The 20,686-nt window shown below is 39.9% G+C and overlaps 1 protein-coding gene and 1 long non-coding RNA gene across 3 annotated transcripts in view; one reads left to right on the top strand and one right to left on the bottom strand.

Annotated features, from left to right (window-relative positions):
- The first annotated feature begins 1,810 nt into the window (after nt 1–1,810).
- On the top strand, nt 1,811–19,705 carry LOC125093356 (uncharacterized). Its single transcript, XR_007125213.1, has 5 exons — nt 1,811–1,859; nt 3,888–4,028; nt 15,429–15,591; nt 17,868–19,084; nt 19,307–19,705. It is a non-coding gene; the product is annotated as an uncharacterized LOC125093356 (long non-coding RNA).
- SPATA5 (spermatogenesis associated 5) overlaps nt 14,032–20,686 on the bottom strand; it is a 332,854-nt gene continuing 326,199 nt past the window's right edge. The window contains exon 15 of one of the 2 annotated variants that reach the window (XM_047718370.1): nt 14,032–15,239. In XM_047718370.1, coding sequence (XP_047574326.1) covers nt 15,063–15,239 — 177 coding nt within the window. In that variant the 3' untranslated portion in view covers nt 14,032–15,062. The remainder of the gene's footprint in view (nt 15,240–20,686) is intronic. The other variant, XM_047718369.1, reaches the window with a different exon arrangement.

Raw genomic sequence — 20,686 nt, 5'->3', positions numbered from 1 at the left:
TATGTAATAAGCTACAGTATAGTATAAACATAACTTTTCTTGCTTTGGGAAACCCAGACATTCATTCGATTCTCTGTATTATGGAGTACAGTTTTTTGCAATGTTTGTTTTATTGGGGTAGTCTAGACCCAAAGCTGCAATATCTTTGAGGTATGTGTGAATCTGTGATCGATTCAGAAGACTTTCAAAGAATGAGATTCCTTCTCTCTCCTGCCCTCTCTCTCCCTTTCTCAGTCTGTCTCTTCTCTCTCTCTTGCAAACTCTTGGAGTATTATGGTGACCTTTCTATGCTTTCTTCCATTAACAGTGTTTAAGCCAGCAGTGCCAAAATGAAAACAAAACATACCACTTTGGGGCGCCTGGGTGGCTCAATGGGTTAAGCCGCTGCCTTCGGCTCAGGTCATGATCTCAGGGTCCTGGGATCGAGTCCCACATCGGGCTCTCTGCTCAGCAAGAAGCCTGCTTCCCTCTCTCTCTCTCTCTGCCTGCCTCTCCGTCTACTTGTGATCTCTCTCTGTCAAATAAATAAAATAAAATCTTTAAAAAAAAAAAAAAAACACTTTGAAAACTGCCTTGTTGATGCACATTTAAAATTACTATCTTCTTTCTTTCCCAATGCCATGAATCGTAACAAGTATTGTACATTGTTGTTATAGGTTGAATTGTGTCCTCCCAAAAGTGATATATTGAATCCTAACCCCAGTCACCTCAGAATGTGACTCATTTGGACAAGGGATCTTGAGAGAGGTAATCGTGTTCAAATTAAGGCAGCAGAGGGATTCTTAATCCAATGTGACTAGTGTCTTAAAAAAAGTGGAAAGTTGGACACAGAGACAGCACAGAGAGAAGATGACATGAAGACACAGGGAGAAGACAGCATCTACAAATCATGGAGAGGCTTGGAACACATCCTTCCTCAGAGCCTTGGGAAGGAACCAACCCTTCATTTTGGACTTCCAGATCCCCCAGGAATGTGGGACACTGAGTTTCTGTTGTTAAACCACTCAGTGGGTTAGGGCAGCCTTAAGAAACTAATGTAACTGTCATAAAAATGATATAATAAAAATTTTTAAATTTGGTCTGTGTCAACTAGATGAATCAAGATCCTTGCTTCGTGACACATTGCTATCATTGGGCTGTGATTATTTGGCCTAAATTTATTTCATTATTTTCAATAATGTAATAAACATCTATGAACCCATCTTTCAAAACAAAAATAGGACCAGAAAATGACTCGCACCTAATCATACATTCTCCCACAAACGTGACCCCTGACCTCCCCACCCATCAGCCCAAATTCTGAACCCATTTCCTTGCTTTCCTTCCTACAAAGTTTTATTGCAATCCTAAACTTCACTATTTTTAAAAATGTTAGTTGCTTTAAACTATTATAAAGGGTATCACGTCAGATATAATCTTTTGGGATTTCTTGTTTATTCAATATCCCATTGCTAAGATTCACCCATCTTGTTGCATGTTGCTGCTCTTCATTTGTTATTCTATTTTAGTGTTTTGAAATAAAATGTCCTGATGCCATGACCGTTCTTTAGAATCATGCTTACATTCTCATTCTTCCTCACCCCATTGTTCCTACTGTTTTAACTTAAAGGGCTGATGGAGACCTTGTATTTCAGGAAAGAGAAGTCTCTCTGGCCCACGTGCCGTGAGGACTTTTGGGGCTCACAGCTGCAGGGATCTTCCTGCTTCATTATTCGTCATATCTTTGTTCATTGTGACTCTTAGAAATGTATCCGTAACAACTATGAGGGGACTTACTTCTTAAAGTGAAGCATTTCCCTTTGGTCATTAACCGAGAGGATAGAATAGTTCAGTGACTCACGTCGCTCGGATTTCAAAAGGTGAGTAAAGGGAAATGTTAATATGAGTCAGAATTTACCCAATGGTTTTGAGTAAATACCCCCAAAATAGTCTTTTTTCCCTTGGATTCCTGAATGAGGGCAGCATGGTGATACTTTCCTTAGGGAAGCAGTATGGTGTGGTGAGAGCAGGATGGCTCTGGCAGGCAGGAGTTGTGGCTGTAATCCATCAAACTGTCCCTACCTCTTACTTTGTGATCTTGGGCAAGTCACTGAGTTAAATGGTTGTTAGAAACACCCTTTAGTTCTAAGATCAGAGGCCATTCTGCTTGCCTTCTCCATTTGTAGAAAACTCAACCCATTTCTAGTTTTTTCTTTTTTTTTTTAAGAATTATTTATTTTTTCAGAGAGAAGGAGAGTACAAACAGGGGGAGAGAGAGAAGCAGGCTCCCCACTGAGCAGGGAGCCCGATCCAGGACTCAATCTCAGGTCCCTGGGATTATGACCTGAGCCAAAGGCAGACGTTAACTGACTGAGCCACCTGGGTGTCCCATCCTATTTCTAGTTCTTAAAAATGTCAAAATAGGAACCAGCCCAAGGTTTCCTCCTTATTAGAGCAAAAAATTTGAGCGACAAGGACTGACGGCTATCTAGTCCTCAGGCTTAGCCATGATGTTCAGTCCTCCCAACCAGAGTTCCACAGCCAGAGCCAGAAGGAAGCTGCCTGGGGAATTTCTGGAGATGGATCCTGTGGGCCGGTGGAAGGTGGTTCATGTTCCACATTCTTTCACCCTTCTGCCTTCTCTGAGAACCACAGGTTATTGTGTGTGCTCTTTGATCCTTTTCTAAACGTTGTGTACAGGACATTTTCAAAGGTAGAAAACAGAGCTGGAGATGGAATGGGAAAGAAGAATGGAGAAAGAAAGTCTAAGCAGTGCAAACGTGAAAATAAAATGAACTTTGTGCCTTAAATTAGGGGATTGGCAGAAATGGCTTATTATGCAGCTGAGGTATTTGAAATGTAGAATTTGCTGGGCTGGCAGATTAATCCCATTTATGCTGGGGAAAGTACTCCATGACATTAAAGGATTTATTTGTTTGCTAATCTGCTTCAGACCTCAGAGGCCTTGTTACAAATAAGCAGGTGGAGGAGAAGGAAATGGTCAGAAAGAAGAAGTTATTGAAAAGGAGACCGTTGTCATTCCTGTTTCCCCTCCCAGTTTTGCTAACCCAATGTCTAAAGAGGCCATCTAAAGCACTGTAGAATCTGGCCGCCCGTAATCACGGCGTGTATTACTGGCGATATGGACAATGTAGAGGGTTTTTTTTGTTTGTTTGTTTGTTCTGTTTTGTTTTTATACAGCTGGTGTGATCATTCCCTGTATACAAACAAGCCAGAGTATATTTCTCCTGTAATTTCAAACTCAGGGTTTGAACAAGCTCTACTCTTTATCACTAGATTTATTGGGACCAATCACCAATAGTCATTTCAACTTGGAAGAGTCTCCTTTCTTTGATTTTTAAAACTCCCCTCCCCTCAAGTGCAAACAAACGTTTGCTTTACTGTTGCCTTTTTCCTCCTGGATGGACTGCCCAGTGCAAGAGCCAAACATCCTCTTAATCTCTTTTTCAAAGACTATAACCCTCTTTTGGGTAAAGCAGTCATTTTGTTTTGTTCCACTGCACCTTGACAATGCCGAGAAAACATAATCCTTTACTTAGAATAGAATCTCAGATTTGCTGTTCCATTACCCGGTAGCCTAAGCATTTGTATTAAAAGACAGTTAAGCTTTTTTCAGTGAGGCATTTCCTTCCTTACCTTCCTCACAGAAAGTTCTGCTTTATTTTTAGTAATATCCTGGCTCCTGGTATTGTATTTGTGCACATAATCCCTTCACAATAATGCTTAGCACTCTGGTGGCACCTTCCCTCCAAGGAACTCAAAGACCTTTACAAACATTAATTAGTTCTCACAGCACCCCCGTGAAATGGGTGAGTATTCCATTCCAATTGATATATTATTATCCACTTTTTGTGATTTTGCCAAAATTCTTTTCCTTTCTTCCCCAGTGTGTTTCCTAATGGAATTCACCTTTAGTTGTCCGGAGCTGATCAGCTAAGTGCCTGGTAAAGGAATGAACCACAGCAAAAGGAAGCATCAAAGAAAGATGTGAAGAGTGGTCTACAGAAAGCTTGGTGGACCAGCATGTGGTGGGGAGTAGAAAGACCCTCCTTATCCTCCACCTCCCCTGATCCCCAGGGGAAGGGCAGAGGAGATAAGTGCATGAGGACCTTCTCTTCCCTGAGACCAGAGGAGAAACCTGATGAGGGCTGGGGTGGGGGTGGTGGTGGCGGGGATGACAGACAACTTCCGCCAGGAATGGTGGGCAAATTCCTGTGATTCTGAGCTATTAGACCATTTCCAGGGCTGGTGGCCTCTGTGGTGATGAACTTTAACCTACCTTAAAAGGTGAAAAGGACTCATTACCCCAGAAGCCACTGGAAAAATCCTCACTATTCTTCAGGTTTAGTACAATCTGCTCTGTGCTAAAACTTCACTGTAATATGTTTTTTTCACCAGCTTTTTGTAAAAAAACTTAACAAAATTTGCAACATTTTACGAAAGTGTGGGTCTTTACGATTTACGAAATGTTTGAAAATGTGTGTTAGTATTTCTGTATCTACTCAGATGATTCCAATCCTAGCCTTTCCTACACACTTCATTACTAAAATGGGAGCTTATGTGGAGGAATAAAGTGGCCACTTGTTGAAGGTGAACCCAGGAGACAAAGGACCAGATTTCCTTTTTGACTGAATGCAAGAGAGCTGAGCAGGAGCCCTTGAAACAGCTAACCATTATCCTTTAACGCTCAGCCAATAGGTGCTTCTGCACTCATTCAATCACCCTTATCAAGCTTTCTGAGGAATTCCTACTGAGAAGTTATCTGGAGGGGGCAAAGCATAGAAGCCCACAAAAATTTTTTGTGGAAATATGCAAATAAAAAAGGATTTTTAAAAATTTTTATTTGGCCCAGAAGCCAAGTGATTTTCCTTCACTTACCGATGGAAATGGGGGATTAAATATGGACTGGTTTTAGATTGCTACATGTTAAAATAAGAAAAAAAAATGTGGAGAACTATAAAAATAGTATGAATTTAAGGTAAAATATAAGAATTTGACCAAAGACAGGAAATTCTTTGTGCTCTAATTTCCAGACCACTGACCTCTGTGGGAACTTAGTGCTGCCCCACCATCTTGCTACACAATTACAGGCCATTTACTTTTTCTTTCCAAACCTCCAAAACGTCCTCCTCCAACCCTATACTCAGCTGAGAACAGAGCTTCCTATTTCATTAAGAAAAATAGTCCCAAGTTTTCATCAAATATCTCCACTTATTGCCCAGTACTATCTACCCTGCCTTTCTCTCTGTAGTTATAGAACAGGTTTGTGGGTTCCAGGCCAAGCCTGCCCTAGTGCCTGGGGCCTGTCCTCTTCCCTGGCTCTGCCACTTAATCAGATCTAGGGCTAAATTCTTTCATCTTTATTACATCAGGAAAGCTCTGGCATCTTAAAGCTTACAAAATGTAGGCCACCACTGAGATCATTTCAGACAACCAACCAAGTAAACTCCACAGTACTTACGATATTTCATGCAAATACTAAAGTGTTGATGGGTATCGGACAGGGAGAGAGAAAAAGAAAGAGTGAGAGAGAGGAAAGAGATACTTTTGTGCATTTTAAAGACAATTTTTGAACAAATAATGAAATTCAGGAAACAAAGTACTTCCTATACTGAAAGAGCATATATATCATGATTATATGAAGATCGGCACCGTAGTTATTATCACAACCATACAGTTAATGCAGCATAAATTTTTTGGGCACTCCCTTTTCAGAAGTCCAGAAAAAAACAAATATGATTCTGACACCAATTCTGATGTGGGGATTTTTCTTCCAACCATTGAGCTATTAATTCAATTCGATTCCAACACTACCTGGTGATAAAGTCAACTCCCACAGATTAAGAGCTTAGTCTGTTTGTTTATTTATTTATTTAAGATTTTATTTATTTATTTGACAGAGAGAAATGCAGCTAGAGAGCGAACACAAGCAGGGGCAGCAGGAGAGGGAGAAGCAGACTCCCCACCGAGCAGAGAGCCCAATGTGAGGCTCTATCCCAGGACCCCAGGATCATGATCTGAGCTGAAGGCAGACACTTAATGACTGAGCCACCCAGGTGCCCCAAGAGCTTAATCCTTTAGGACTGCTTCCCCCTACCACAGCCTCCACAGCACCCCCCTACCTTCAGATGCCAATCAACAGTCCAGGTTATCACCTGTGCTTATGACCATCTATAAATCAGAAGTTCCCATGACTCACTCCTTTGGGTTGATTAATTTGCTAGAGCTGCTCACAGAACTCAGAGAAACATTCTACTCACTAGATTACTGGCTCATTATAAAAGATAAAATGCAGGAACAGCCAGAAGGAAAAGATGCGTAGGGCAAAGTATGGGGGAAGGGCACGGAGCTTCCATGCCCTCTGAGCCACTCTCCCCAAATCTCCATGTGTTTTCTAACTCCCTGCTACATGGCGCAACTGATGAAATCATTGGCCATTGGCATGGGTCCAACCTCCAGCCCCTCAACCCTGTCCCGTCCTCCATGGACACTCAGTATGTGATAGGCTGGCTTTTGAACAGGGTGGTAGAAAGAGAGCAAGATAGAGCATATGCCCACAGAGGAACATGCGCATAGATACTAGCAGCACTGATAGCCAACTGGAAATTAAAGTGTTTTCTTTTCATCATTGTAATTTTTCCTCTTTTTTTTTTAAAGATTTTATTTATTTATTTGACAGACAAAGATCACAAGTAGGCAGAGAGGCAGGTAGAGAGAGAGAGGGCGAAGCAGGCTCCCCAATGAGCAGAGAGCCCAATGTGGGCTCGATCCCAGGACCCTGAGATCATGACCTGAGCCGAAGACAAATGCTTAACGACTGAGCCACCCAGGCACCCTGTAATTATCCTTATTAGTAGTAGTTTTGTAAAAATCCATAGTCTGGCCTTAGCCCTGAGGTTGCTGAGGCAAGGTCTTTGCCCACTTTCGGGAACAAAGTGGTAGGGAATTGCTGGTGACCTGGAGTAACTTGTTAAGAGCTGATCGAGGACCCATGGATGAGGAGTGGCTTACGTGGGGGAGCCTGGGGGATGGGGGGTGGCAGTGTAGAGGGTGTTAAGCTACTGCCAGTTGTACTTGACAAACACTGAAGTATTCATCAGGGGAATCCCAGCAAACATTTGAAGGAGTAAAACCAGTAGAATGGACTTTTGGTTATAGGGGATGAAAACTTCAGGACGTGAACTGGGTGTGAAAGGAAATGTGCCCTTATTTTGTTGTTAAGAGCCAGTGAAGTCTGAGACTATATTAGTTACATAATAACCCTTCATTTAATTATCTTGGGGTTTTTACTTTATTCCCTTGTATGACTTCATGCACTAGCACTCAAAGAACAATGATAAACACTTGCCCTAGTTTCTGATATTTAATTAGGGTGTGGGCCATTGGTTTAGTATTACTATTTTTAGCAGGTTAATGTTACCTTTACCTTTTGAAAAACTGAGAAATGAATGTTGAATTCCATACTGAATGCACCGTTTTCTATTTTGATCTATTAATATGCTCAATTATTTGATTCTGAGTAGTAATTTTTTTAAAGTTGCTTCTTCTAAAAGTATGTAGCTAGTGAAAGAAGGTTGGCACTATGTCAGTCACAGCAGGAATTGGGAAAACTTCCTTTTCCTTTATGCTCTGAAACAGTTTCAATGGCATAATGATGATTGGATTGAAGACCTGAATCCGTTTTAGCCAATAAAACCATCCACGCTCAAGAATTTTTGAGAGGTAGCTATATGAAAATTAACAATCTCAACAGGGTTTTTGCCAACCTGTATTGGCGCAATAATATAAAATTCTTAACTTTTTATTTAATTCATAAATGTGGTTTCTTTCCCCCTCAACTTTATGTTGTGGCTTTGTTATCTTTTAAAAAGCAAGCCAGAAGGCATATTAGTTTACTATTGCTGCTTTAATACATTATCACGAACAGTGGCTTAAAACAACACAAACTGGGCGACTGGTGGCTTAGTCGGTTAGGGGTTTGCCTTCCACCCAGGTCATGATCTTGGTGTCCTGGGATCGAGTTCCACATTGAGGTCCCTGCTCACTGGGGAGTCTGCTTCTCCCTCTGCCTCTACCTGCCGCTCCCCCTACTTGTGCCCTCTTTCTCTCTTTCTGTCAAATAAATAAATAAAATCTTAAAACACACATACACACAAACTTACTCTGTAACAGTTCTGTAACAGTCTGCATGAAGTCGGAAATGGGACTAAAGTCAAGGTATTGGCAGGGCTATCCTGGAGGCACTATGGGGGGAATCCTTGTCTTTTCCAGACTCCACAGTCTGCATATCCCCTGGCTTGTCGTCCTTTCCTCCATCTTCAAAGCCAGCAGAGAACATCTTCAGACTTCTCTTTCTGACCTCTTTTCCTCTGAATCTGATTCTCCTGCTTTCTTCTTTTCTTCCTTATAAGGGTCTTTATGATTACGTTGGGCCTATGCAGAAAATCCTGGGTACTCTCATCTCAAGATCCTTAATTCGATCACATCTGTAAAGTCCCTTTTGGCATTTAAGGTAACATATGATTTTCACTGTTTCTGGGGACTAGAATGTGGATGTCTTTGTGTGTGTGTTTGCGGGTGGGGGGGCGGTGCATCGTTTTGTCCACCACAAAAAGATGAATTTGTTTTGGATTTTTTTCTCCAAAGAATGGGCTATTGGATCAATCATTTCTGTTGTTTTTTTTGTTAATTAAAGCTTTTACCTTTATATTTTCCTAAAGTTAATTTTGGAGTTATTTATGATAACTTTTTGAGGAGATTTCATAATTTGGTTAATCTTACTCTATTAACGAAAGTGTTTAGATTTATAAATAATCTTCTGTGTAGAGTGTTAATTGAATTCCATAGATTTTGATATATAGTATTTTCATTATTATTTTTCAGATATTGTTTTGATTTCCTCTTTGATCAAAGAATCATTTCCAGATGAATTTTGAACTTCTAAATATTTGGGGTTTTGTTATTTCTACATTTCTCAGTTTTAGGTGTCTTTTTTAAAGATTTTATTTATTTATTTGAGAGAGAGAGAGGGAAAATGTGCAGGAGCAGCAGGGGGTGGAGTGGTGGGGTGGGATGGGGAAGCAGCAGAGAGAGATGGAGAAGCAAATTACCCCCTGAGCAGGGATCCTGATTTGGGGCTAGATCCCACGACTCTGGGATCATGACCTGAGCCGAAGGCAGAGGCTTTAACTCACTGAGCCACCCAGGTGCCCCCAGGCACCCCTTCTTAATTTTAGTTTTATTACATGGTGATTATAGGGCACATTCTGCAACATTCCTGCATTTGCAAATATTTTGTGTATGTGTTTGTGTATATACATTATTATATAATTTATATAGATTATACGAGAGAATAAAATATTGTGCATTCTCTATTTGCAAAGTTTAATATTTATCTGTTATAAGTTACTTAGATTCTCTGTATCTTGGAGATAATTACTAGATCAGTTTATAAAGAGCTTATTTATTTTTTTTAATAGCACTACAATGTTCCATTGTATGGATGTACTATAATTTATTTAAATAGAACCTATTGATAGATGCTTGTTCTAGTATTTTGCTATTATAACAAATAAGTCTATAATAAATACTTCACCATTAGATGGTAAATAATATGGTATTCTTTACCTTTGGGAGCATATTTGTGGAATAAATTATAAATAAATTCCATTAGCTCTGTTCATTTTGAAACTTATTCAAATGTTTTATGATATCCCCTATCACATTGCCTATATTTTAACATTTTTGAGATTTCAAAGCTGTTGTATTCTAAACTTTTTCCCTCTTTCCTCAGAAAATGTCTCTTCTAATGTACTCTAGCTTTATCTTTCAGCACTTTGTTTCTCCCCCAGTGCCAAACTTTCTCCCCAGATTTTTGGCATAGTTCCCCTGTTGTTATTTCCCTTTGGGATATCTCAATCTGTGATTATTCCTGGCCCCAGATAATCTGTTCTCCATGTCCTTGACTCTCCTTTTCACCTGTCGACATTTTTATTATTGTTTATGATTATGTTGGTGTAAACAGTAATTTAATTGCTGTGGGTTTATAACAAACATATGAACATATTATTACATGTCAGTTCCCATTTCACTTAACTGCATTTGACTGATTTTAATATGAATATTTTTGGGATATTTAGAAAGATTTATTTGGGATAGAGAGAGAGACTGTGCTAGTGGTGAGGGTGGTAGGGGGAGAGGGAGAGGGTGATAGGGAGAGAGAGAATCCTTAAGCAGACTCCCTCTGAGTGGGGAGTCTGTTACTACACTCGATCCCAGGACCCTGAGGTCATGACATGAGCTGAAACCAAAAGTTGGATGCTTACCTGGATATTATCACAATATTAATATTAAAATCACAGTAATTTATTTTTTTCCAAAAAAGGTGTTTTTAAATTATAGTCTGATAATTGATCACATCATATGTGTTCTGAAGCAGAGTAGATGTTGAAATTCCTGGAATTCATGGCATTAACCAACTTTCTAAGTTGGTTCAAAATATGTTGTATTTGACAGATAGCCTTTGAAATACTTTACCTGGGGTTTAATCTGTTCCCTGATTTCAGCATAGATGAACTCTATTTTTCTTTCTTTTCATTTCTTTGGGTTTTGTTGCATGTGGTATGTTAAGTGTGTCATTTTAACCATCTTTCCAGAAATGTTTATCACTAGGTCCTGAAAGAGGAGTCTACAAATTTCTCAATAATTTTGTAACCAACTTAAAACCTTGTAACATCTTTTTCTGCCTTAATTTGCTAGAATGAATTCTTTTCCCCAAAAGTGAGTCTTAAAAGATACAGGCTACTGGGGTATATTTGACATAAACATTAGGTAAAAAGCTTTTCTGTGCATACAACTGTTAAAATGAAAACTGAAGGAAGGAAAGTAAATCAATTTGGAGCATTAGAATTTCTATGTGGACCATATTTGAAAAAATACTGCTAACTCAACCCATATATAATTTCAAAGTGTGCTTTGGTGTATGCTCATCTTTAACGTTAGGACTCAGAGAAACATGACAAAACGAACTAAAACTCTTAACAACCTCATTCAGAAATTTCAGTAACAACAGGCCAGGGAAATAACTTCATTCTATTCTAGCAACTTTTCTGTAGCCTTCTCCTAATTAAGATAAATTAAACATACACTTAAATTTGGTTTTTCTATAAATTCAATAATTATTTTTCCAAAGTAGAAAACCCATACATTATTTTAAAAACCTGTTTTATACATTAGAAATAACACAGAACTAAATATTTCTCAAGCAATGTTAGGGCAGTCAGAATCAAGCTTATAAATACACTTTCTTAGTCATAAAGGAGTAAAAAGTTAGAAGCCATTCCTCTAAATTTTGTTGTTAGAAAGAAACACTAATTTCACTATTGAAATGAAAACCTCTTGGAACACTGGGGGAAAAAATAAGTGTCACTGTGAGTATCCTGAAACCCTGAAGAAAATCTGGACCAATGACAAATACTTGACCAGATGCCAAAAAGCAAATTGTTTTCTGAAGACAGGAAGCTGGACATTTTCTTTTCTTGCTGCACTTAAATTTTCCATGAACTATACTGTGTAATTCAATCACAAACAAACCCAAATAATAGGATCATACACGATTTTAAATCCACACATAGGAGACTTGGGCATCAGAAGTAAAGCCCTCACGCAGATGAAGCTGGGGTAAACTGTTATTAGTGACACCTGACCTGTTCTTTTCTATGACTCAGATTTTTACTGGTACTGTTATAAAAAGGGCACAAACTTCAAATAAAGAACAATCATTGCCTTTTCAATGGTAATAATTAGCTATCTAAAGATATAAAAAATAATTGGTTTGTAATAGATTAAAGATGTAATGCTCTAAAATCTTTTCAAATTCTTGACTTCCTGCTCCTTGCACAACCACAGTACCATGGAAACAGAAGTCTCACTCTAGATTTAATTTCTCCCACCCTTGGTCATCAAACAAGGATCACCTAACCACTAATTCTCACCAACACATTTCTTGTTTCCTGGATCCTAAAAGCCCCAATTTTTTTTTTCCTTCTTGCGTCTTATTCCATCATCCCAGTACTTCTGATTTTCTAGACACATGGGGTGGTAGGCATTGTGGATTGCACTGGAGGTCCATGGACTGGGTGGAAGGACAGGATTGTGATGCTGGTTAGGAACGCAGAACAGGGCTGGGGATGCATTTTGCCCTTTGCCCCATAACGTGTCAATTTAAGGCTGATCTTTTAAACATTATTATGACATACTTAGGCATAAAAAGTATAGACTGGATTACAATCAACACCTGTATTCACATTACCCAGTTTAAGATAGGACATTTCAGCTTTTCTCCCCAGAGGAAATTCTCTTGGTATTTGATGCTTTTCATTTCCCTTCATGTAGTTCTCTACTAACCGTGTTCTCATAAACAACATATATTATCTTGCATGTCTTAAAATTTAAATGAATAAAAGTATTCTTCTGAAATGTTTTTTTTTTGAAATTCCTCTTTTCCATGTAGCTCCAGTTATAATTTTACTGCTGTAAATATTGCATTGTATGGGTATCCCATAGAAATGCATTCTCTGACGGATATATAGTTTCCAGTTTCTTACTATTTACAAATACTAGGGCTCTGATTTTCTTAATCATTACTCATTGAAAACAACTTGCTTTGAGACATACACTGAAGAGAACTCTGAGATTATAGGATCTTCAGCATTCCTAGATATGTTAGTTGCTCTCTGAAGTAGCTGTCCCAATTTACACCCCACCAGCAGACTGCGCACACCCTTTGGGATTATAAACTCTGTAAGCAGAGTTTTAGCTGTTGGAATCCTCCATGGCCTGGGTGAGTCTGTATTCCTCCAACAACTGGAAGTGCTGGTCATCCCAAGGATATTTCTAGTGCAGATCCATATTTTCATGTTGAAAGGTTTCAAGCATCTAAATCTCAAAGGTGGTGTGAATTTGAACCCAGAAGCCGTGGTCAGGTAAGCTTAGAGTCAGAATTCTGAGGAGCTGCTTCTTTTCTTTTCAAATCCAAAGCACAGACCAAGTCTGGAGAGGCTCCTCGTGATCTCTCCAATCAGCAGGAGGAAGTCTTTTCTAATTTGCCCTTACGCTGCAGGTGTTGGTCTTTAATGATCTGGACATTATATATGAGGCCCAGTTATGACTTCTATGTCACATGGGCTGAAGCGTCTGAGCAGTCACTAATAGCTGAGCTCCTCATTGATTGAGATTGCCCCCCTTCCTCCCCACTGCCCAGTCTCCAGCCTGAGAACCTATGCCAGTTCAGGCTTACTGTTCTGGTTTTTATTTTATTGGCAGTGCGAATTTAATTTTTTTTTTTTCTGTTTAGGCCTTTGGGGATAAGGTTTTTCTCTTTATTTTCTGTGCCCTCAGAACTTATAGAGAAGGATGGTCCTCTAATAACCAAAGGGAAAATGGGAAGCATAATAGTAATTTTGAGGTCCTGCTTCATCATGTAAGCCTTATATTCTAAATCAGCAGAAACCAATAGAATGTTCTAGTGATAGATGTATTCTACAATCTATTCTATCCACATGGCAGACACTTGTCACAGGTGGCTACTGGACACTTGAAATGCAGCTAATGTGTCCAGTGAACTCAATTTTTAATATTATTTAATTTTAATTCATTAAAATTTAAACTTAAATAGCTGTATGTGGCTAGTAGCTATTATATTCGACAGTAGAGCTCTAAGTAGTAGTCATATTCTTTGTCCCGTGGGTGGCTTTATGTATATACTAATAAAGCAATGTAGTCTGGGGAAAAAATGCCTTGCAAGTCTTTTTTTGATAGTCAAAGGGTAAGATATTTGAGAAGTGACTTCAGAATACAAAACTGTATAGTCCCATTATTGTGATAATCAGGTATTTCTTGCCTGGCTTGTCTTTCTGGAAATTTTCAAAGATCTACAGTGATCATGTCTCAGTGCACATTCTTTCCACTGCCACTTTCTCAACTGGAAGTCAGGGAGTCAATTTCTGACAGTTTTCCAAAGATATTTATGGAATATTAAAGTGTCAAGAAATTCTGAAGATAAATAATTAGGAGCACAAATATACATATTTCAAATGCAGCATAAGACAATATGGTTAAGAGTACAATTTCGTTTATCTTTGAACTGAAAAAGTTTATTGGTAACCTGAAAATGGGTGCAAATTAACACATGAACATACAATTTATCTATAGTGTTGTATGAAACAAAACAGGTCTATTGCTCTAGGCCTGGACTGGGATTATAATTCCTATTTTTTTAAATTTGCAAGGGCATTACATGAAATAACTCTTAATTTTTTTTTAATTGCCATTAGTACAGATTAAGAAGGCCAAAGCAAAAATGTAGGTGTAAATTATAATAAGAACAAAAACATACCTGGAAACAAGACCATATAAACCTGGCTGGTGCATTTGGCTATTTCACTGGCTGGCCTTTAAAAATAAAGATCTGTAAATCTTTCTCACTATGGACTAATCGACATGTATCTTGTATTTCTTGTATAAAACTTATGTTCACAGGCTGGCCATTCAGGAATAGACTGAAACAGATTCTGGAGTTAGGAAAGCATTTCATGGGAGGAATAAACTAGCTCAAAACCAAAAAAGCTAAAGTTTGCTTTTTAAATATCAGCACAATTTCCAGATAAAACTGATTTAAACTCGTGTCCAGAGATTTTTATGGATAGTTTTACTGTATCCATTTCATTTAAAATGTCTTTAAACACTGAAGCCTCTCAATTCCAGTCAACATATTTTAGACACTTTGCTTATGAAGGATTTTTTTGGACACTCTCAAGACAAATTTTTTTTTTTTAATTTTATTTATTTACTCATGAGAGACAGAGAGAGAGAGAGAGAGAGAGAGACAGAGAGAGACAGAGAAGCCCAGTGTTGGACTCTGATCCCAGGACCCAGGGTTCAGGAACTGAGCCGAAGGCAGATGCTTAACAGACTGAGTTACCCAGGCGCCCAAGACAAATTTTTAAAAGAGAAACAAGTTTTGCCTAGAAAGCATTTTTAGCACACTGAATATGTATCCTTCGTCAGAGTGAATGTAGCCCACTCTTCTCTTGATACTCCTCATAGAAACGTCTCAGTGATTTAGGAATTCTAGGTGTCACAGTGCTCAAGGCTTGAGTAAAATGTCTTCTCGTAATGCAGTTAGCTTGAATGTCTTCTTCCAGAGCTAGAAGGGCTGCCTCCCTACAGACAGCTATAACCTGAAGCAAAACAAAGAAATAAAAACAAACGTACAAAAAAAAGAAAAAAGAAAAAAAGAGAGAGAAAAAACAATCAGTACTGTTTTTTTTAGAAACGTAGTATTTCAAATATTCATCTGTGGTAACTGCTACAACCAGAAGCACATCGCTCACGTGGATCTTCACGCTTATTCCGCTTCGTTTTTTCAGAAGGATAAAAAGTAATCACCTTCATTCCAAAACAATGTATTAAGTACTCAGAATCAGGAGGGGCTAGCAGAGATGTAAGACAGGCATTTGTTCTTAAGAAGCTCGCAGTGGTAAAGGTGGAACACACGTGTGGGCACATATTTCTGCTACAAGGTGACAAAGGGTGAGTGTGTATGTGCGCCGGGGGGGGCAGGTGGGAACCAAAAGATAAGGGGGTGAGGGCAGAGGAAGGAGATACCCTGATATGCAGCAAGGTCCTGCTCATCAGCACACTTGTCAGGGCATAGAATTTCTACATTCCGTTTGACCTCTGAGGTTTTACCCACACGTAAAAGCATTTCTTTATGTGCATCCCTTGAACGGAGTTCTTAGATCTTGGGAATATGGGAGGGAAGTTGTCTGCGTTTACTTTGGAGAGCTGCATTAGAACAGAGAAGTGAATTTTGTTTACTCAGTGAGGAAAGCTGGAAGAATTGAAAAGAATCTGGGGAGGGGGTTGAGTGGATGCAGAGTGAGGGAGGACAGAGTGGGCGGTAGGAAAGCGGAAGGGGAGGAAGGTTCAAGTCTTGAATCCTGAAATGTGTTTTTAAGCTCTCTGGACTTCAGACAGCGGAAGCAGGCTGATGCCAGTGTCATTCTAAAGACACATTACTGTGGTGAAAAGAGCTTGTGGGATGAAAAGAGATATTGTGATTTTCAGGGCAACAGGGAAAACAGTGATTGATACTGACTGCACCTTTATATCGGTAAATGAAAGGGCCAGCTGAAACACATTTGTCCAGCCATTCAGCATATTTTCTCTGTTTGTTCACTTACTGAAAAGAGTTCCTCTGCTTATGCTGTGCTAATGGCTGCCAAAGCAGTTTAGTAGCTTTTTAGGGGATTTAGCAGCATGTTTAGGGAGCTTTCAAAAAACATGCATAGATTTAGATGGCTTTGTCAAATTACGACAATGTAACTATTAGTTCTGGGCTTCATTAATGAGCCCTGAAGTTGACTACAGTGGTTATGCACGTTAATGCTTTTCCAAAAAGAGTGGCTACCAACTGTTAAAGGAAAGGGCAAAACTTCCAGGGATTTATAAACAACTTCATCACATGTTCTGGTGCAAAAAGAGTTATTTTGAAAACAAGATGTAATAATTAATAAGCACAATAAAAGCACATAAAATGCCCAGCATGGTAAACTGGTTATCTGATGGTTCCACTCTGTAGAAAGTGACCCTGAAGACCTCCATGAAGGGAGGTAAAACAACCAAGCAGGGAAAGCCTCAACTCTCTCCTTCCCTCCATCTGAGCAGCACTTCTGCTATCTTCAAGAATTAAAAAAAAAAAAGATTTTATTTAGTTATTTATTTGAGAGAGAGTGAGAGAGTGAGAGCAAAGGCGCGCGCGCACACATGAGTGGGGGTGGGGAGGGGCAGAGGGAGAAGCAGATTCCCCATTGAGCAGGGAGACCAATGCGGGGCTCCATCCCAGGACCCGATCCCAGGACCTAGAGATGGTGACCTGAGCCAAAGGCAGACACTTAACTGACTGAGTCCCTCGAGTGCCCCTGTTATCTGCAAGAATTTGAAGCAATGGTTGCAAGGCTGAAGTTTGAAGAATCACTGGAAGAGGCAAAAAGGCCTGAGCTTCCTGTTGGTTGGTGGACTTTAAGCTCTTCCTCTTTGACAGTACAAGGAATGTTCCATTATGTGGCTCCTTCTCTGGCTAAGTGGAGTAGAGAAGTCACCAGCTCTGGGCCAATGCATGTCTTGCACACTTCATAACTGAGACTTATCTCAGAGAATACCGGACCCAGCACACGATGGCTCCAGAAATTTACTAAGTCCCTACCACATGTCCCTACCACATGTGCTAGACAATTACTAAGGACTATATTAATCTATTGCTATGTGAACACTGCCTGCCCCGCCCCCCCACCAGGTTTTATACAAGGCAGTAATGTCCCTAATAGAGTGGACCAGCTGATGGAAGGATGGCAATGGAGTGGCCAGATAAGCATGTGTAAGGTGGTGGGGTGGGCTGTGGGGAGGCTGGGCTGAGGAAAAGAGAGGTGACTGCAAGGCTGCCTGGACCCTCTCCAAGTTCCCGGAATCTGGTTACATGGCCACATAGTGAGTAGCTCCTGCTGCTGGTACAGCTGAGAAAGTGAACTGCTGGTCTAGCAGGCTTCCTTTTTCAGTACACAGTAATCAAACTGGAAAAGGAATGGTTATACTCCTCTAATCACTAGAATCTCAGGTGGCCTAACAAGGCAGGGTAGGGAAATGTAGGTAGTGGGAAGTGACAGGTCACTGAGGCCCTGAAGGCTGTCCTTGGGGTCAGCAACCCTGAGCAAATCCTCTCTGAAGATCAACTTTCTTTCCGTTGTATTTCTGTGTATAGATTTTCCCAATTTCTAACTTGCTTTTTGCCTTTCTTTGGTCGCTTTCAGAACTGTGACTGAAGGGACACTGGTGGTGAGATGTGGTCAGAGCAGTAACAGCCACCTGAAAGCTGGATGTTTGTAATTTACAGCCTCAACATATGTTAACATTCAAGAGTAATTGTCCTACTATATTTAGTATTTACTGGCCTGACCCTTAATTAACAATTCCATCCAATTTGGAGAACTACAAAATTGTGAGGTATAGAAAACTTGGACAGAGTTTTGACAAGAACACTGAGAAATGTTTGAATTCAATAGAGATGACCCTGGGAGCCTTCGAGAGACAATGGCCAAGGAAACAGAGCAGCTGGATACTGGTACTTTCAAGCACCTCATAGGAAGGTGTCTTCCTCTGTACAGAAGAAGGGCCACAGTCATTCGCCCTTCCAGAGCAACTGGAGGACAGTCTGAATTGAACACTTGCCTCAAGAAAGGTTTTCCTGTTTCATAACGTTTATAAAGGATGCCCTGAAGAACTTTCTGCCACTTCTATTTTCCTATCATATTTGCTTTAGCAATATACAACCAGTAACCAAGAGGAAGTAGGACACTACAAATAATTAACTGGTCACTCATCAATCAACACCCACTGGATAGCTAACTCTGTACAACCACTAGATGAGGCTAGGCAGAGGATACAGAGATGTCTACGACATGGCTAGCTGTCTTCTGGTGCTCCCCCACCAGCAGGGGACCAAGGTCAATTAACTGCCCCATCTGGCATGGTATTAGAGGTACTGTTAAGCAAGGCTATAAGAAAAAAGCTTTGGTATGGAAAGAAGAGAGAAATTACTGCTCCATAAACCGAAGTGGGAAGGACAGAATTTAGATAAGCATATAGAAAAGAAAAGGGCATTCTGAGCAGGAGGAATAAAGTGGGCAAAGAAATAGCACGGTGGGGCGAAAGAGACCAGAGATTGTGTAGCCAAATGGAAAATTAAAAAAAGAAAGAGAGAAGAGTAGTTCTGTCATCAAAATGTCAGTTTTCAGACAGTTTTCAGAAGTCATGTGGGCCATAATAACAGTGAAGGCTAGTCAATGACAGTCATCTCTAAAGCCTTACACCCAATTCACAAGCAGCTGATGCATAAGCAGCTGACAGAGAATAATTCCTAAAGCTTCCTTTGTTTTTATTTTCTCCCCATGAAAGGGCTTCTTAGAAATTCCAAAGGGAAAATCATTAAATGGATTACTGGTTCTTCTCTCCTAACCCAAATAAAAAGGTATGCCTGGGGGCGCCTGGGTGGCTCAGTGGGTTAAGCCGCTGCCTTCGGCTCAGGTCATGATCTCAGGGTCCTGGGATCGAGCCCCAAATCGGGCTCTCTGCTCAGCAGGGAGCCTGCTTCCTCCTCTCTCTCTGCCTGCCTCTGTCTGCTTGTGATCTCTCTCTGTCAAATAAATAAATAAAATCTTAAAAAAAAAAAAAAAAAGTTCTTTAAAAAAAGGTATGCCTGAAAATGGAAGTACTCTTAGGAGGCTCATTTCATGAAGGCTGGTTTCTATTTGCTCTGGTGTCACTCATACTTCTCAGGAGAAGTGTTGCTTTGCTACCTGCTCTCAGGGCCCATGCCAGCATTCCCCTTGACAGATGAGTGTCTTTTCAGAGGAAGAAGTATTTCATGATCAAATAAGTTTTAGGTAACAGTGCATAGACTCTGTTTCCCACACTGCACAGTAGAATTTGAAAGATTTTTGTGAAGGCTGGCAGTAGTAATCTGCTTAATTTTCTTTAACCCATGGTTTCCCACAGAAGTCTCCCTTTGCCCTGGTTTTGGCAGAACAACCTGCTTGTGGCTATCTTTCAAGTTACTGATGATCTTCAGCACACACTCTGGGAGACGTTAACCCACACCGAACAATTCAACCAGGACACAAAAAGTCTTTTGCCTCTCACATGTTTTTTTTTTTTTTTTTTAATCTTTTGCTCTCTCCTATTGCAGAGTAGAGAAAAGAGGGAAAGGGAGGAAAAAAGAGCCTGGAGAAGGACCAGTCTGTTTAACGGGATCAAAGGGCGGCAGCCACAGCACACACTTGTGCTCTGGAGATGCAAATGGTCAATGCATATTTGTTGAATCAAACCGAACATTTCCTTAACTATAAACAAGTTTCTACAAAGTACACATTATATGCATCTTTTTCATATTTGGCCCATATCCTATATTTTTACTTACATTTCACATAGCCTATACTTTGTCAGTTACACCGAAGTCTCTGGAATGGTAACATCAGTAGCAAAAATTGTTTAACACCGTTTATATGTTATCTGAAGCAATGTTTCAGTTTGGCGTACTACTTTGAATCGAGTTCTGGCTTTAGAAGTAATATAAATTAGAACTTTTGCCAAGAATACAAGTATGCCTGGGTTATTTTGAGGGATGCTTCCTTGGGTATCAAAATTTGTTACATGGGGATAGGAACTTGTCTGTTGGGTTGTCAAGGGGAAAGGTGCACTGTCATTGAGAAATAACCTTGAACATTTACTAAGAATGCAGTAATACATATAGGGCTAGAGGACTGAAATGGAAGCTTTGGGACAAAAAAATTGTACAAATGGTGGTCTGTTGTCCCATTTGATGAAAATAATGTGGCATCAACGAGCTGCTGAGGGGTTTTCTTTTCTGTATTAAGCTTTGAAAGGGTGAGGGCATTTTAGATAAATTACCTCTCTCTCTCTCTGTTGTGCACTGATGGCTATAGAAACTAAGAAGGGCTTTCAATTTAAAGTAGGATGTTTCTCTATCTCTAAAGTCTGCGAGACAACATAGTGAGGTAAGTGCATGCATGTCTATGCATCTATCTCACTACAGTGTATTCAGGGCCCACAC

This window comes from Lutra lutra, chromosome 2, assembly GCF_902655055.1.
Source record: "Lutra lutra chromosome 2, mLutLut1.2, whole genome shotgun sequence".
In the NCBI taxonomy this organism is placed as follows: Eukaryota; Metazoa; Chordata; class Mammalia; order Carnivora; family Mustelidae; genus Lutra; species Lutra lutra.
Note: the sequence above shows the minus strand (reverse complement) of the source record. Positions and strands in the feature narration are given on the sequence as shown.